This window comes from Tupaia chinensis, unplaced genomic scaffold (assembly GCF_000334495.1).
Source record: "Tupaia chinensis unplaced genomic scaffold, TupChi_1.0 Scaffold143651_1, whole genome shotgun sequence".
Classification (NCBI taxonomy): Eukaryota; Metazoa; Chordata; class Mammalia; order Scandentia; family Tupaiidae; genus Tupaia; species Tupaia belangeri.
The window spans coordinates 1354071-1367956 of NW_006203500.1; the positions used below are offsets into that span (position 1 = coordinate 1354071).

Here is a 13886-nt window from a genome sequence, read left to right on the forward strand (position 1 = left end):
AAAATCTAAAAAATAATAAAAAAAAGAACGAAAGAACACTACTGGCACCCCAGGGTCAACCACATGACATGACAGGCTCACACTAAGTAAAGGGGACAGACCTGGACAAAACCAAGACATTACGGGGGTGCACCAAGGAGGAGCAGCAGAGAGGCCACCCTGAAGAGTAACCACAACTATAAAGACCTCCTTCGCCCTGATGAATTCTCCCCAAAGTCCGCTGTCCATCATAGGCACAGGGATATTCCACAGTGGTGCCCCACCAGTGAGGAGAACGGGGAGCAGAGGGGGCGAGCACAGGAATCAGGAGGGGCGCCTGTGGGAGCTGGGGCTACAGCTCAAGGTCAGGCTGTGGACACGGGTCAGCTGCGGGAAAATGCCCAAGAAAGAGAGAAATGCCACCTGTGGCCAGCGCCGCCTCTTCAGGAGTCGTCCGCAGCAGTCCCCTCAGTATCCTCTACTAAGGGTTCGTGAAAGCCGCACAGGTTCAAATACTTTCTACAGACCTGCTGGTTTCCAGGCAGGTTCTTCATCTGGAAGGACAGTGAAAAGTGCGTGTCTTAAACCCTGTCTGTTCCTCGCCGTACTGTTTCTTTATCCAAGGCATTCGGCAAACACTGACGGAGCGCCTGCTCCAGGAAGACAACTCGACGCAGAGACGGCCCCCGCCCTCAGGGTGCTGCCACAAGGGCAAAGAACTCAGGAGACCCCTGAAGCAGGAAAGGAAAGATGGAAACAAGCATGAAGTTACAAGTCGGAAGTCAGCAAGGTGGCAGCGACCCGAGTCCAAAGTTGTATGTACGTGATTATGAGATGGGCCTCTCTGACCCTCGGCGCTGGGTCTTGACAATAAGAAAGTGGCTCCCTCCTGCAGACCCTGGAGAACACCTTTCTGGTTTGAATTTGGAGCCCGTCTGACTTGGTCCTTCTCTGCCGCTAATAACAGAAACACCAGAGTCTGGGCGATGATAAAGAACAGAGGATTATTTACAGTCTGCAGGTCCAAGGTCGAGGGCACCATCCAGTGAGGGTCTTGTGCAGACTCCCTGCGGAGCCCCCAGAGGCACAGGACATCACTGGACAAGATGAGCAAGAGCCCACATGTCCATGTCCATGGGTACACGCGTCACTCCCTCTCCTATAAGCCACCAGGCTTCCACGGTAGGGGCCCCACCCTGATGGCCTTACCCAGTCCTAATCACCCCCTAAAGGTAACACTCCCACCCTCTTTTCTTGTTTTTGTCAGACAGCATGTGCTTCAACCAGAGAGAGAGAGAGAGGAGAGCACTCCCCGACAGGGCGTGACCACACTGCAAGTCCTTCTCCCCCACTTCTCCAAGCTGTTGGGGTTTGGGGCATGCACACAGCGGGCATGTTTCATAAGCCACTGGGGCCAGGATTCAAACCGCAGGCAGTCATGTGGGGTCCAGCTCCCTTAACACCAGGCCATAGAGCCAGCCCAAGTTTCCACCCTCTGAGGACCATTACAGTGGCTGACCAAATTCCAACACGTGAATTTTTGGAAGACACGTTCAAGCCATAAAAGAGCTTCTATACCAAGCTGCTGGCTTTAAAAACAAAACTAAAGGTACAAAACCAGACCAGCTTTTCTCTTCTTTTTAAATTAAAGGTTAAATAGTGGTGGGTGAAAAAGCAATGAGCAAAACAGCGAACAGTGCGAGAAAATAAAAGTACAGGAACAGTTCCAGCTGCAGTGCTCTAAGCATCATAAAATAGATGAAGTTACATGCCACGTTTGCGATGAGAGCTCGGCCTGCACTTCAGGCAAAGGAAGCCCTAGGCCGACCGTGCAACCAGCACCTTCCCTGAGCAGCCACTACTCCACGCCCCGCTGGCTCAATGACAGTGTTCTTAAACATGACCCAGATCAGCGGCGAGGTTCACCATCAGGTTCATGCTAGCACATAGTGATTCTCCCTGGGTTTATAAAGTCTGTTCAGGAGAGGTGAGTTTGCCAGGGAAATTAACTTCAGAGGGCTTTGGAGGAAAATGCACACCACAATGACAACAGTAAACAATTCCACCCTCCCTCTGCCCCAGCATGATCAAACTCGTGTCCAACCCAAGGAGCCAGCTGCAGAAAGACACGGCCCTACAGGGTCCCAACCGAGAGTCCAGGGCCATCGTACTGCCGACACCCACAGCCCCTGCCTGGCAGCAATGCCTGCCCTGTCCTCTGAGGCTCCCAGGGACCTGGTGTGCTGGCAGGCCATAAGCTCCCTACGAGGGCTGAATTCGATCTCCTGTGTTCCCCAAAGCATGCAGAGACCATGGGGGCCTCAGGCACTCAGGGGATGACTGGGCCAAAGACCTGCATGGACCTCTCGAGATCGGTCTTGGTAATCGGATTTTTACAATAAGTTTTTCCCTCACACTACCAAAGCAATATATGTTTGTTAAATAAAGAAAAGAAAAGAAGAAAAAGAGAAAGAAAGAAATTTAAAAAAAAAAAAAAAAAAAAAGAAGTGCATATGTGGACACAAGTATTTGGAGAACACCAGAAAGTCCAGAGCACCCGCGCAACCTGGCAGCTGGCCCAACCCGAGTCCATCTCCCCCTCCTCTATACTGGTTTGGGCTCGATCCTGCCCCTGCCCAGCTGCCACTCTGCAGCAAACTCGGGGTGGAGCAGAGCCCCTTCTCTGGCTCTACTCTGGCCAGCTCTCTGGATCTGCTGTGCATTCCCTCCCTCTCCTGCCACCATGACAGAGAATCATGCTCTCCTGACTCCAGCTCTAGGTAAGAGATTCTCAAACTCGTGCCTAGAGGCAGACCACTCAGAGCCACCACCGGGCATCACAACCAGGTCCACCACGAAGATCAGCTCCACCCTGGAGGTCACGCCCACACCTCCTCGCAGTAGCCCACTCTCGGGACATCGCTCCTACCAGTCAGGCAAGAGCTGGGCAGGAGCTGGGCAGAGGCCAGACCATGCGCTTGCCCTGCCTCCCGCCTCTCCCTCACGCCCTTGTCACCCAGCGGCCTCAGCTCGCCCTGCGCCAGGTCCTGCATCTGGAACCCTGCTGGTGCCACTCCTGCATCAGGGTCCCACCTCCTCTCCCTCCCACCACACTGACCACTTTCTGCAACTCAGTGTCCACAAAGGGCAAACCACAAACCTAAAGGTCACCTCTGTCCTTCTAGGCACCCGCCCCAAAGTTCCACTCAGTCACCTCGGGAACTTCCAAGGTGCCTCTCCTCCTGTCCATTAGCCCGACCCACCCTCTCCCCATACCCTGGGCTGGGGAGAGCTGCACCATCTACCCCAGCTGCCCCCCAGCTCTGGCCTCGGCTCTGGCCTCCGGTATGCCAGAGGGCAGGTCACCCTCCAGTCTGAAATCTTTCAGACCAAGCTGCAATCTTCCAGGTGTCCGCGAGGCCCTGCACCCTGCTCTCCAGCCCCTCTGCTGGCACCCTGCAGTCTGGGTGAGGCTCCTCTTTCTCTCTTACCACCTTGAGTAATGGCTGGCAGAGTCGGTTCCATTTGTTTTTGTCTGCTGTATGGTATGTGTGCTTGCCAGAGAGAGAGTGAAACAGGATGAAAGGCAAAGAGAAATCACCCCCAAGGGAGGACGGCCATGCTGCAATCCCTTCCCCTCCATTTTCCTCTTGGGATTTTGGGTGGTTTGGGTTTTTTTGTTTTTGGTTTTTTGTTTTCAGACTTTTGCTATAGGGCATATGTGCTCATCGGAGAGACAAGGAAAGTGAGAAATCACCCTCAGAGGGGAGGGCCACAGCGCAATCCCTCCTCCACTCTCCTCTCAGAATTTTGGGCACACAGCCACACACGCTCCTCAAGCCACCAAGTCCGGGACTCAAACTGCAGAGTGGGCCTTGAAGGAGCCAGCACCTTAATCACCAACCACCTGCTGGCCCGGCACAGGTGGACTTCAATAAACACCTGCCTAACTAGCTGGACTACAGTAATTCCTAAAATCCATCCTTCCCCACAGCATGGTCCTCACCCTGAGCCCTAGCATGGCCTCATCGTCCCCGAGTTCAGGTCAGGGGTCCATCGGGTCACTCCTTCTCAGAAGCTTTCTCCAGCTCCTGAACCAGGCCTCAAACCTGAACTCCCGAGCCCAGCATTCTGAACGGCCCACTTGGATTCCCCCTGCACACCACCTCTGCCCGCAGGGGCCAGGTCTCACAGAGCGGTGTCAAGTCACCCCAGAAGCAAGCAGCCCTGGCCAGCCCCACCACAGAATATGCCCACACCAGGGTGCATGCCTAATGGAACTGTGCCTTCCTGCAAAGTCCACTCTACCGTCACCTCACACCCTTGGTCAGAATGAGCCTTTCCTTGCCCACACTGTTACAGGGCTTCCTGTCCCTCCTCCGCTGCACCTGTCAAAACTCCCCTGGGACAGAAGACCCTGGCCAGCACCTGTCACACTGGGAGCTTCTCAGCAGCAGCAGTAACGCTGGCTCCCTCTTGCACACCCCAGGGCTAGTGTGCACAAAAGGCAGCCAATGCACACCTGCTACGTGGAGTTCCCTCGCCATGACGCGACATCTGACGACCCAGCACGCCTCGTCTGGGGGTTCCGGTTCACAATATGGTGTGCCGTCTAACTAAGCTGGCAGCAACAGTCTCTCAGAAGTGCTGGTGTCGCCGGGGCCTGAGCCCCCCGCCAGAGATCTCTGGAGTCCCAGGGCTCACAGACGCACGCTCGGCTGACACACACCTGCTGCTGTGCTCCAATGAGCAGCGTGGGGACCAACGGAACCCAAGATAGAGCAATGCAAAGGCAGCAGGAAGGTCAGCCGCCCCTTCCCCAGAAGCCCTCGTGAAGCCACAGTCGCCGTCTAAGAGCAGCCCACGCTGTCCCAACAGACCTGAGCATCCCTCAGCCACACGGTCAGCTCCAGTCCTGGATTGGGGGGAGCAGCAGGACGTCCCACCTGCGAGGCTGATCCTCATGGGAGGCCTGGCTGCTCCCTGGGTACTAAGGGCACCTGCCAGCCAGTGCCGGGACCTGGGCTGGCTGACGCTGGGGCTGCGGGGCACCGAGGCCTGCTGTGGGTGCCGGGCTCACCGTCTCTGTACCTCACTCATGAAAGCCATCTTTAAAAACGAGAGCAGAAGAGGTCGCCCTCCGTGCTCTTCCCCCACCCCAACAAAACACGTGCCAAGGCCCTAGACATGAGACAGACGCCACCATTCATCGCCTCTCACCTCTCTTCCCCCCAGACTCCAAAAGAAGTGAGGCCTGACACCCCTCGACTACCCTCCCCCAACAGCGGATGTAGAGTTGCATCTCTAGCTGTCCTCACCCCTGCACACACGTCCACATGAACACAGGGAAGCAGGTGGGCTGGGCACTCTCAGAGGCTGGGCCTGCCTCCAGGGTCCACAGTGACACTGAGGGACTCTTCCTCTTCCCAGGATACCACGCAGACCATCACCAACGCACGGCTCTGCAGTACCCACTCCCTGCAGGCTGCAAGCAGCCCCAGCAGCAAGCTCTCAGCCCCAACTCCCCGAGGACGGTCAGGGTGTCCCGGCTGTCCACATGGGGTGGAATGCCACACAGACCCCCACAAATGAGGAGGCTGCACCGCAGCAAGGAGCAGCAGAGTCTGGGGGTATCAGAACATAAGCTCCCTAAATGAGGGGCTTCGAAGTGCGGACCAGCCAGCTGTCCCCTCCGGGCCTCTCAGCGGCAAAGGGAACGCCAGCACGGCGCACCCAGCTGCAGCCCCAGGGCTGGAGTCCGAGAACACCCAGCCAAGCGCCAGGACTGAGGCAGGCCTCGAGATGGGTTCCCAGGGCAGCAGTCGAGATTCAACCCACCCTTCGGAGGAACCAGGTTCCTGGTGGCGTGTCAGCGTTCTTGGCACTGACTTGACTTCGGCACCTGTAAAGCGACTGCCAGGAGCTGCCAGGTGCGGGCGTGCTGTGGTGTGCTGTCATGGTAAGGCAGAGACTCAGCAAACCCCAGGTTCAAGTCCCAGCTCTGCTCCCCATACGCTATGGGACCTGGAGTGAGCGCCTCAGCTTGGACCCGAGCCTCATCTGGATAACGCAGGTCACGTCACGTGGGACACCACCCCCACCCGGCCTAGCAAGGATACATGGGTAATCGTAGGTGAAGAGCCTCGCCCAGGTCACATGGGACCCTCCCCCTGCCCAGCCCTGCGAGGACTGAAAGGGTGGTGGCAGGTGAAGAGCCTGGCCGAGGGAAGCGTCCCGTAAACGACAGCTGGTGCGAGGTGTCCCCCAGGCCCACAGCACCCCATTCTGAGACCCCGCCTCCATCCCCCAAGCACAGCGCTGAACCCTGACCAGGAAGCTGTTCAGTACGGACGCTCCCTTCCTGGACTCAAGAGAAAGAACCAGTGGTCAGTCACCGCGCTCCCAGGACCTGGCACAGCGACATTCCCGCACCCGCTTTCCTGCAACCCTCCAGCGGTTCCTAGACTCACCGCTGCACCCAGAGTGCCACCTGGGGCAACCGCTATGTGGTTGGTGTACAGAGATGAACAAGACACTCAGGGCAGAGACACCAAGCCTGCCGAGGAGGGAGGAAGAGGTGCCACTCGGCCCCTGAGCAAGACACCCCTTCACCTCACTCCTGCCCTGGCTGACGGCGGGCAAGGCTAGACCGTGGCAGCTGGGGAAAGAAACAGACGTCGGGCTTCGGGACCTTGTCCTCAAGCCCTCCATCACCTCCCAGTTCTCCTTAACAGAACCCCAGAGGGGGAGACTTACGCTCTTCATTCCCAATAAAGTAGAAATTTGAAAAAGCCAAACTCGGGCCAGACGTGATGTCAGTGGTTGAGAGGGCCTGACCCTGCACGGCCAACCATGTGCAGTTCTAGTCCCAGACCCGGCAGCTTGAAAAACACACTAGGTGCATGTGCGTGTGTGCCGTGGAATGACCGTCCTCCGTGTGGGGTGCTTCCTGGTCTTTTCTCCTCCGCGTGGGATGCTCTCTTGCCTTTTTCTCTCTGTCTCTCTCTGGAGAATGCACATGCCCTCTGGAATAAAAGGTTTTTTTTAGGTCTTTGCCATAGGCATGTGCACTCACTAGAGAGAGCAGAGAGAGGGAAAGTGAGAAATCACCTCCATAAGGTGCAATCCCTTCTCATTCTCCTCTCAGGGGCCAGCAGGTAGCATGGTGGTTAGGGCACTGGACTTGCACATAGTTGACCACAGTTCAAGTCCCAGACCTGGCAGCTTGTTTTTTCTTTCTTTCTGGTCAAATTTCAAAATAATAATAAATGAAATTAAATAACTCAAAATTATTTTTAAAATTAAAAAAAAAAAAGCACTTCAACCAGTGTTTGAGCATCTGCATGGCACTGCCCCCACTCCTGCCTCTGAGGGCACATCTGTCCACCCAGCATTCTGCACGCTGCCTGGCACTGCGGAAGTGTGTGCTCTGCTTTCTGAACCAAGTCATCATCCCCTGATGACCCACGGTGGCCTGTGGAGCTGACGCAGAGCTGACTGTCTCATTTGCTCAGACTGCTCATGGCTCTGGCGATGCAGCTAAAAGTGTCAGAGCCACGACACTGAGAACCCTCGTCTGCCCCAGCTTTCACCTGGCACCCGAGGCCTTGTCACATTCAAGCTGGGCCTTTCTTGTCACCATCCCACTCAGCAGTCATACTCAGAGCAGCGCTGGCCGAGGTAGCAAAGGCTGCCCCGCACTGGAGGCTGCCCGTGTCCCCAAGCCCAGTGCACCGCGACCAGGCGCTCAGGGTGAGGCAGCAAGACATCCACCGGCAACTGCAGAGAGCAGCAGCTAAGCCCCGAGAGTCCACAGCCGAGAAGGCCTGGGCCCCAGACCTCACCCTAAACCTAAACCTTCCAACTCTCATCACAGCCTGTCGCCACCCCAGGACCACTACCAGCCCTCAGGGGGCACCGCAGCAGCCTCCTCCCTGGTCCCCCTCTTCTGACCATGCCCGCTGCCCACCCCCACGGCCTCCTCCAGTCCTCAGCACCACAGCCAAAGGGCAAAGGGCCAAGGATGCCATGCCACGGCGCAGCTCGAACCCTCCACAGGTTCCCGTTCCTATGGATTAAAACTAAGTCTGTCTTCACCAGGCCACAGACCCTGCCACGCTGCCCTTGTGGCCCCTCTGTACGAGACACTGTGGCCCTGCTCCTCCATCCAAACACAACAGCACTGGCCAGCCCCGCCGGACCGTGCTGCCCCCAGCACCCAGGGGCCTGTTCTCTCACCTGCAAAGCTTTCCTCAAATGTCACCCTCTTGTGAGGGGCTCTCTGACCACCTGATCAAGTTTCCTCTCACTGTCTCTCCATCTCTTGGGCAAGCATGCATTCCCTGTGATAAGAGCCTGGGGAAAAGCAAGTCCCCTCCATGAGCGCACTTGGAGCAAAGCTCGTGGCATGCAAACTACAAACCACTGGAGACCCCGCGCTTGCACAGCATCCAGAGCAGCACCCAACATACACCAGGGCTAATGCGGGCCGGCCTGCACTGCGGCAGGGCTGACGGAGGCCGGGCACACAAAGGCCCCCCATGGTCCTGTTCTGTGGTGGGGACAGCCTTCCTCCTGGTTCCTGTGTTTAGGTCTGCACTCAAAAAACACGCAGAGACCAAGACAATCCCGGAACCCACTCGAGAGAGCTGGCGGTCTCAGGAAGCTGCTCTCTTTGGTACCCGCCCGACACTTCTCCAAGACTCGACTCCAGCCTATGTGGGGAGCACGGGAGCAGCTTTCCAAAGTGCCTGCGTCAGATCCCAAGGGAAGTGAAGTGCGGTCAGGCAGCTTTCGCAGAGGCTGCGACTGGCAGTCCCCCGTAGCTGCCCAAACAACGCTCCAAGCTCAGCGTGCTGGAGGCCAGGGGCACACGGGCGGGTGTGGCCAGCCGCGTTCTCGTAACATCTCTGAAGACCTCTGGGGGCCCTCCTAGCTTCTGGTGGCTGCAGCAACCCCTGGCTTCCCCAGGCCTATAAATGCACGGCTCCACCCTGCTCCGTCCTCACTGGGCCATCTTCCCATGCTCTCTCCGAGTCCAAACTTTCCTCCTCCTGTAAGGACACGAGCCAGAGCATGAGAATCCACTATGACTATTTTGGCTGCAAGACTTCTGCAAAGACTCTATTTCCAAATAACATCACATTCACAAGTTGTAGTGGACATGGGCTGGGGAGGGACACTGTTCCACCCAGTGCAAGGACAAGTGACCAAAGGCTTGCAGCAGCTCCACCACTCTCACACCTCGTTGGCTGTGCAGCCTTAAGCAGAGCTCAGAAGGACCTCAAGACCTGAAAGTGACACATAAACATCACACTGCCATGTGGCTCCTTATCCCAGACTGTTCGACAGCACTGTCCCTACCATTCTGGAATGGCCCTCCGTCAGTCCGAAAGCTTCACCTCCTCTTGGGCCCTAGCACTGGTTTGCGTCAAGGCTCTTACGCTTCTTCAGTCAGCACAACCTTGTGGAGTAAAACCGGGTCTCTGGCCACCTGTGATGGTCCTTCCTCCTCAAAGTCACCGTGTCCACAGTCACTCCTTCCCGCCTGCCAACTCCCATGTAACTGAAGTCAATCTGGCCCGCTGCAACGAATTACAAAGCTTACAGTTGCAGCCTCAAACAATAGCATATATTATGAAATGCAAGGGCACAAACCATTTTCACCATGTTTATGAATGAATGTAAATTTTAATTTTCTTGTTTAATTCGCTAGCAGGCATATGTGCTTGTTGAACAGAGAGACAGAGAGAGAGAAAGTGAGAAAGCGCAACCCCCCACAGGAGATGGTCACACCACAGTCTGTTCTCCACTCTAGATTTGGGGCACGCATACACATGGGCATGGCTTTCAAGCTGCCAGCTCCAGGACCCGAACCATGCTGCAGATCAGGTGGGATTCAGCCACCTTAGCCACCACACTGCAGGCTGGCCCAGAGATATCACAGTTCTTGGTTTTCAGTATCTCAGACTTCAGGGTCGGGCAGAACAAACCCCGCTTCAGATGGTGACGTCTGCTTGTCTCCAACCTGTCTTCACCAGGGCTGTTTTTATCCTGGCCGGGACTTCGTGCCACATCAGTCGGGCGAGGACTTTGGAGCTATAGAGTCTCCAGGGTGCGCCCAGGTCATCCTGGTATTTAACTTTTTTTAAGGAGGAAAAATGTTTGATTTGCTTCCTGCTGCTGACACAGGATAGGAGTTGCTTTTGAGGCCAGAAAGTGGGAACATGGACACCCACAGGGCGCCTCTAACCTTCTTCCATGGTCAGGGCAAGAGCAGCACCCACCGGCAGGCCAGGCCAACCGAGTGGTCCAAGGCCCCGCGGCCGCGGCCCCGCACAAACGCCCGATCGGCCAGGTGGACTCCACGGAACTCTGCTGCACGACCCCACGGGGTTCTGCTCGACCTCCCCAGGGAGGCGCCCGGGGGCCTCTGGGTCACCTCTCGGCAGCGCCTCCCGCTGCTGCCGGCCTCACTCCCACGGCCGCCCCCCGTACCCCCCCACCCCGGGCCCCCCAAAAAATGCCTACCCTCCGCCCCCTGCCCCCGACCGGGGCCTCCGGTCACACCCACCTGCCCGGGACCTTGCTGTTGCTGCGCTTCCAGAACTGCTTCCTGGCCCCGTCACTGGCCATGGCCGCTCCTCATGCCTCAGAGCCGTGGCCCGGCACCCGAGAGCGGCCCGCGCGCCGCCAGCAGTCCTCTCCTGCACCCCGGGCGGCCTCTCAGCGGTCCCGGGACTCCCGAGCAGAGAACCCAGAAGCTCTTCCGCCTCCCTCCGGAAGTTGTGCCTCCTCTTGCCCGGAAGTCCCGCCTTCAGCCCAGGTGGCGTGCGACGCGACGCGCGGGGTGTGGACGTCATCGAGGAGCGACGAGCGGAGAGACAGGAGTGGGGGCGACCTGGCCTGGGCTCTGCGCGCGCTGCTGGGCCTGGTCCGCGCCCGCCCGAGCGCGACCCCGACCCCGAGGGCGAGCTGCCCCGGCCGAGCTGGAGCCCTGCATTTCCGACGCGAGCCCGGCCGTGCCGACTCGGCTTCTCGCGCTGAGCGCTTTCTAGGAGTTGATCCTGCAGCAAGACCGAGCGCGGCCTGGCTCGTGCCCCGACGCCCGCGCCACTCTCGGGAAGCTGGAAAGCAGCCCCGGCGCGGGTGACCCAGCGGTCTCCCCGGCACCGAGTGGGGGACCGGTAAATGCTACGTGCATGAGTTGTGTTCAGCGCTGCGAGGCAAGAGGCGCAGCTGCGGAGTGACGTGGAGCTGCCGGAGGCAATGGGCGGCGGTCCTGAAGCGCAGCGTGGACCGAAGAGCCGCTCAGCACACGGGCACGAATTCCCCTGGCCCGGCCCCGGCCGCTGACGGCTGTCACTCCTGGAGACGTCAACCAGCCCGATCAACATGGGAAGTGCAGGATTCCAAAGATTTGGTATGGGAATATGTGCTGCCAGAAAACTTGGAATTACATAAGTGGTTTGCATTATATCCCTAGGGGCCTTAGACTAAAGACAGGGCTCAAGGACTGGCGTTTCAGACTGGAGCTTCAGGATGATTTGGGAGCCCCTTGACACACCACTGCCAGGCGTCTTTTTGGTTTTTTTGCTTTTTTTTTTTTTTAATCTATTGTTTTTTCCATGCCTCTTCATTCACTGGTGAGGAGTAACACTGACTTGGTACCTACTATGTGCAAAGCACCGTACTAAGGTACTTTATGTACGTTATGTCAGTCACGTGCCAGCCACGCCCTCTCTGCTCTCTGCTCACCCAGTAGTTAGTGGCACCCTCAGCTCTCATAATGCCTGAGTTTTACACCCTGTTTTGTAAGAGCAGGACCCTCCACAGCTCCTGTACACACCCCACATTCACCTGACTACATTTTTATTTTACCTGTTTCCACACTGCCGGGGTGGGGCCTGTGCCTTATTCTGATCCTGTCCTCAACACCTGACACAGGAGAAAACTCCAGAGGCTCCATTTGCCACAGCCTAGATACTCTGGGAACCTCCTCCTTGGGGCAGCCTCAGTGGATTCTAGGGAGCCCTTCCAGATACACACCTTCAGGCTCATTTGCTCCATGTCCTTGGGAATGCCCAAGTCCTGTCCTCACACAACCTCATGCAATCTCCAGAGAACTGATAAAAACTCAGTGTATCCTTAAGGACCCTTTCCTGACTTAGCCTCAAGAATTCTCCTGGGATCGTCTCCTAGAAGCACTCAGGAAGGCCTCAGGGATCTCTTCCTAACATACACCTCTGAGGCCTTCACAAAAAGGGGCTCCCAACAGCCTCAGGGAGCCCCTAAAGACAGCACTGGGAACTAGAGATTCCCCGTGGCTCAATCTGGCTTATTGCAAGACTCAGGGGTGCCAGGTGGCAGAACTGAAACAGTGGCAGTGGGAAGAAGGAATGCTGTAAACAAGTGCAGAGGGAACGTTAAGGGCAGCTAGTGACTTGTCAGAGGTGTTATAATACCTGAGCCTGGCTGCTCCCAGTGGCTTGCCCTGCGCTTTCCTACCTGTTGTCCTGGAGGAAGGAGGGAGCCCGAGACCGAAGGCTTCGAGACCAGCAAAGTTAAGGCTCACTAGGGCTGCCAACAGGAACAAGGAAGCGAGGAGTGACCCTACCTGTGGTATGAATTATGATGGGTTCGTGCTATCTTACCACACACTAGATTGGAGAACGTAGCTGTCCACAGACGAGGATATGGGGCTTGGACATTGGAGGGCTCATGCATACCCAGGATCCTGATGGGATGGAGAATTAGAGGAGAAAGGATTGCAAAGCCCAGGCCCCTTTGGGCATTCTCTTTCTCCCCCTCACCTGTCCTCTGCCATGATTATAATAAAGTGATAGAGAGTACAGATGTTGAGTCTGGGAATGGGACCAAACTGCAGAAATCAAATGACAGCTACACAAATCTCACAGATAGTAGAAGCTTTTATATTCATTTATGCAACATAATTTTTTTAAGAATTATTTAACTTTATTTATTCATTCATTTATTTTATTTTAATTTGACAGAGGAAGCTGCCAGGTCCAGGACTCAAACCGTGCTCGGTCATGTGGGAATCCAGCGCCCTTAACCACCACACCACCTGCTGGCCCCCTATGCAACATAATTATTGAGCAACTAAGTATGTAAGATCTTGACTAAGATCTAGGCAAATGCAAATTAAAACCAAGAACATGCCATTTCACACTTGACAGACTAGTCAAACTTCAAAGTCTGTCAAGGCCAAAATTGATGATGCTGTGGATTTGTGAGCAGAGCACTGCAGATGGGAATATAAATCGATCTCATACTTTCAGCAGTCTTTTGGCAATTTCTAGTAGGTGAAGATACCCTGCAACCCAGCAGCACCACTCTTGGTATTTACCCTGCAGCAACTGACCTATGTGCAAAAACAACACTGTTCACCCCCACATTTGCTCCGAGTGATGGTGGGGGCTGCGGAGTAAGGGAGAGAAGCAGTCAAATGTCATCTGCTGTAGACTTGATAAATTACACAGTTACTGCATAGCACACTGTGTGACAGTAAAAATGAGTCCGCCGTTTCACAATGTTGGGTATGAATGCACGAGGTATGATACTCCTTTTTTATAAGCGTGAGAATGCTAAAAGCTAAGGAGTTCACAGGAAGTTCATTTGCGCCATTAGGCATTATTTTTTAAGGCCAGCAATGTCTGCTCAGATGTTCATTACATCCTTCGTGACTTTTTGCATATATCAATGATAATATATTAAAATATAATTATTGAACTCTTAATCCATGCTGTGCACTGAGCTGCTTTGAATTCTTACAGGAAAGGGCAAGTTTAAGTGATGCCACAGTGACTGGTGTTCACTAGGGGGCTTTAGGGAATCGGGAGGAAGCATCAGATTTGTGACCCTTGTGACTACTACTTAGGGTTGAG

The 13886-nt window shown here is 55.7% G+C and overlaps 1 protein-coding gene and 1 long non-coding RNA gene across 5 annotated transcripts in view; one reads left to right on the top strand and one right to left on the bottom strand.

Annotated features, from left to right (window-relative positions):
• Positions 1–10760, bottom strand: part of TBC1D22A (TBC1 domain family member 22A) — a 386589-nt gene extending 375829 nt beyond the window's left edge. For 2 of the 4 annotated variants that reach the window (XM_006164616.3, XM_006164615.3), the window contains exon 1: positions 10553–10757. In XM_006164616.3, the coding sequence (XP_006164678.1) occupies positions 10553–10614 (62 nt within the window). In that variant the 5' untranslated portion in view covers positions 10615–10757. Of the gene's footprint in view, positions 1–10552 lie in introns of all 4 variants that reach the window. The other 2 variants (XM_027766747.1, XM_006164618.3) reach the window with 2 other exon arrangements.
• A 565-nt stretch (positions 10761–11325) lies between these two features.
• LOC114005347 (uncharacterized) lies at positions 11326–13550 on the top strand. Its single transcript, XR_003547213.1, has 2 exons — positions 11326–11401; positions 12993–13550. It is a non-coding gene; the product is annotated as an uncharacterized LOC114005347 (long non-coding RNA).
• Positions 13551–13886: the final 336 nt, after the last annotated feature.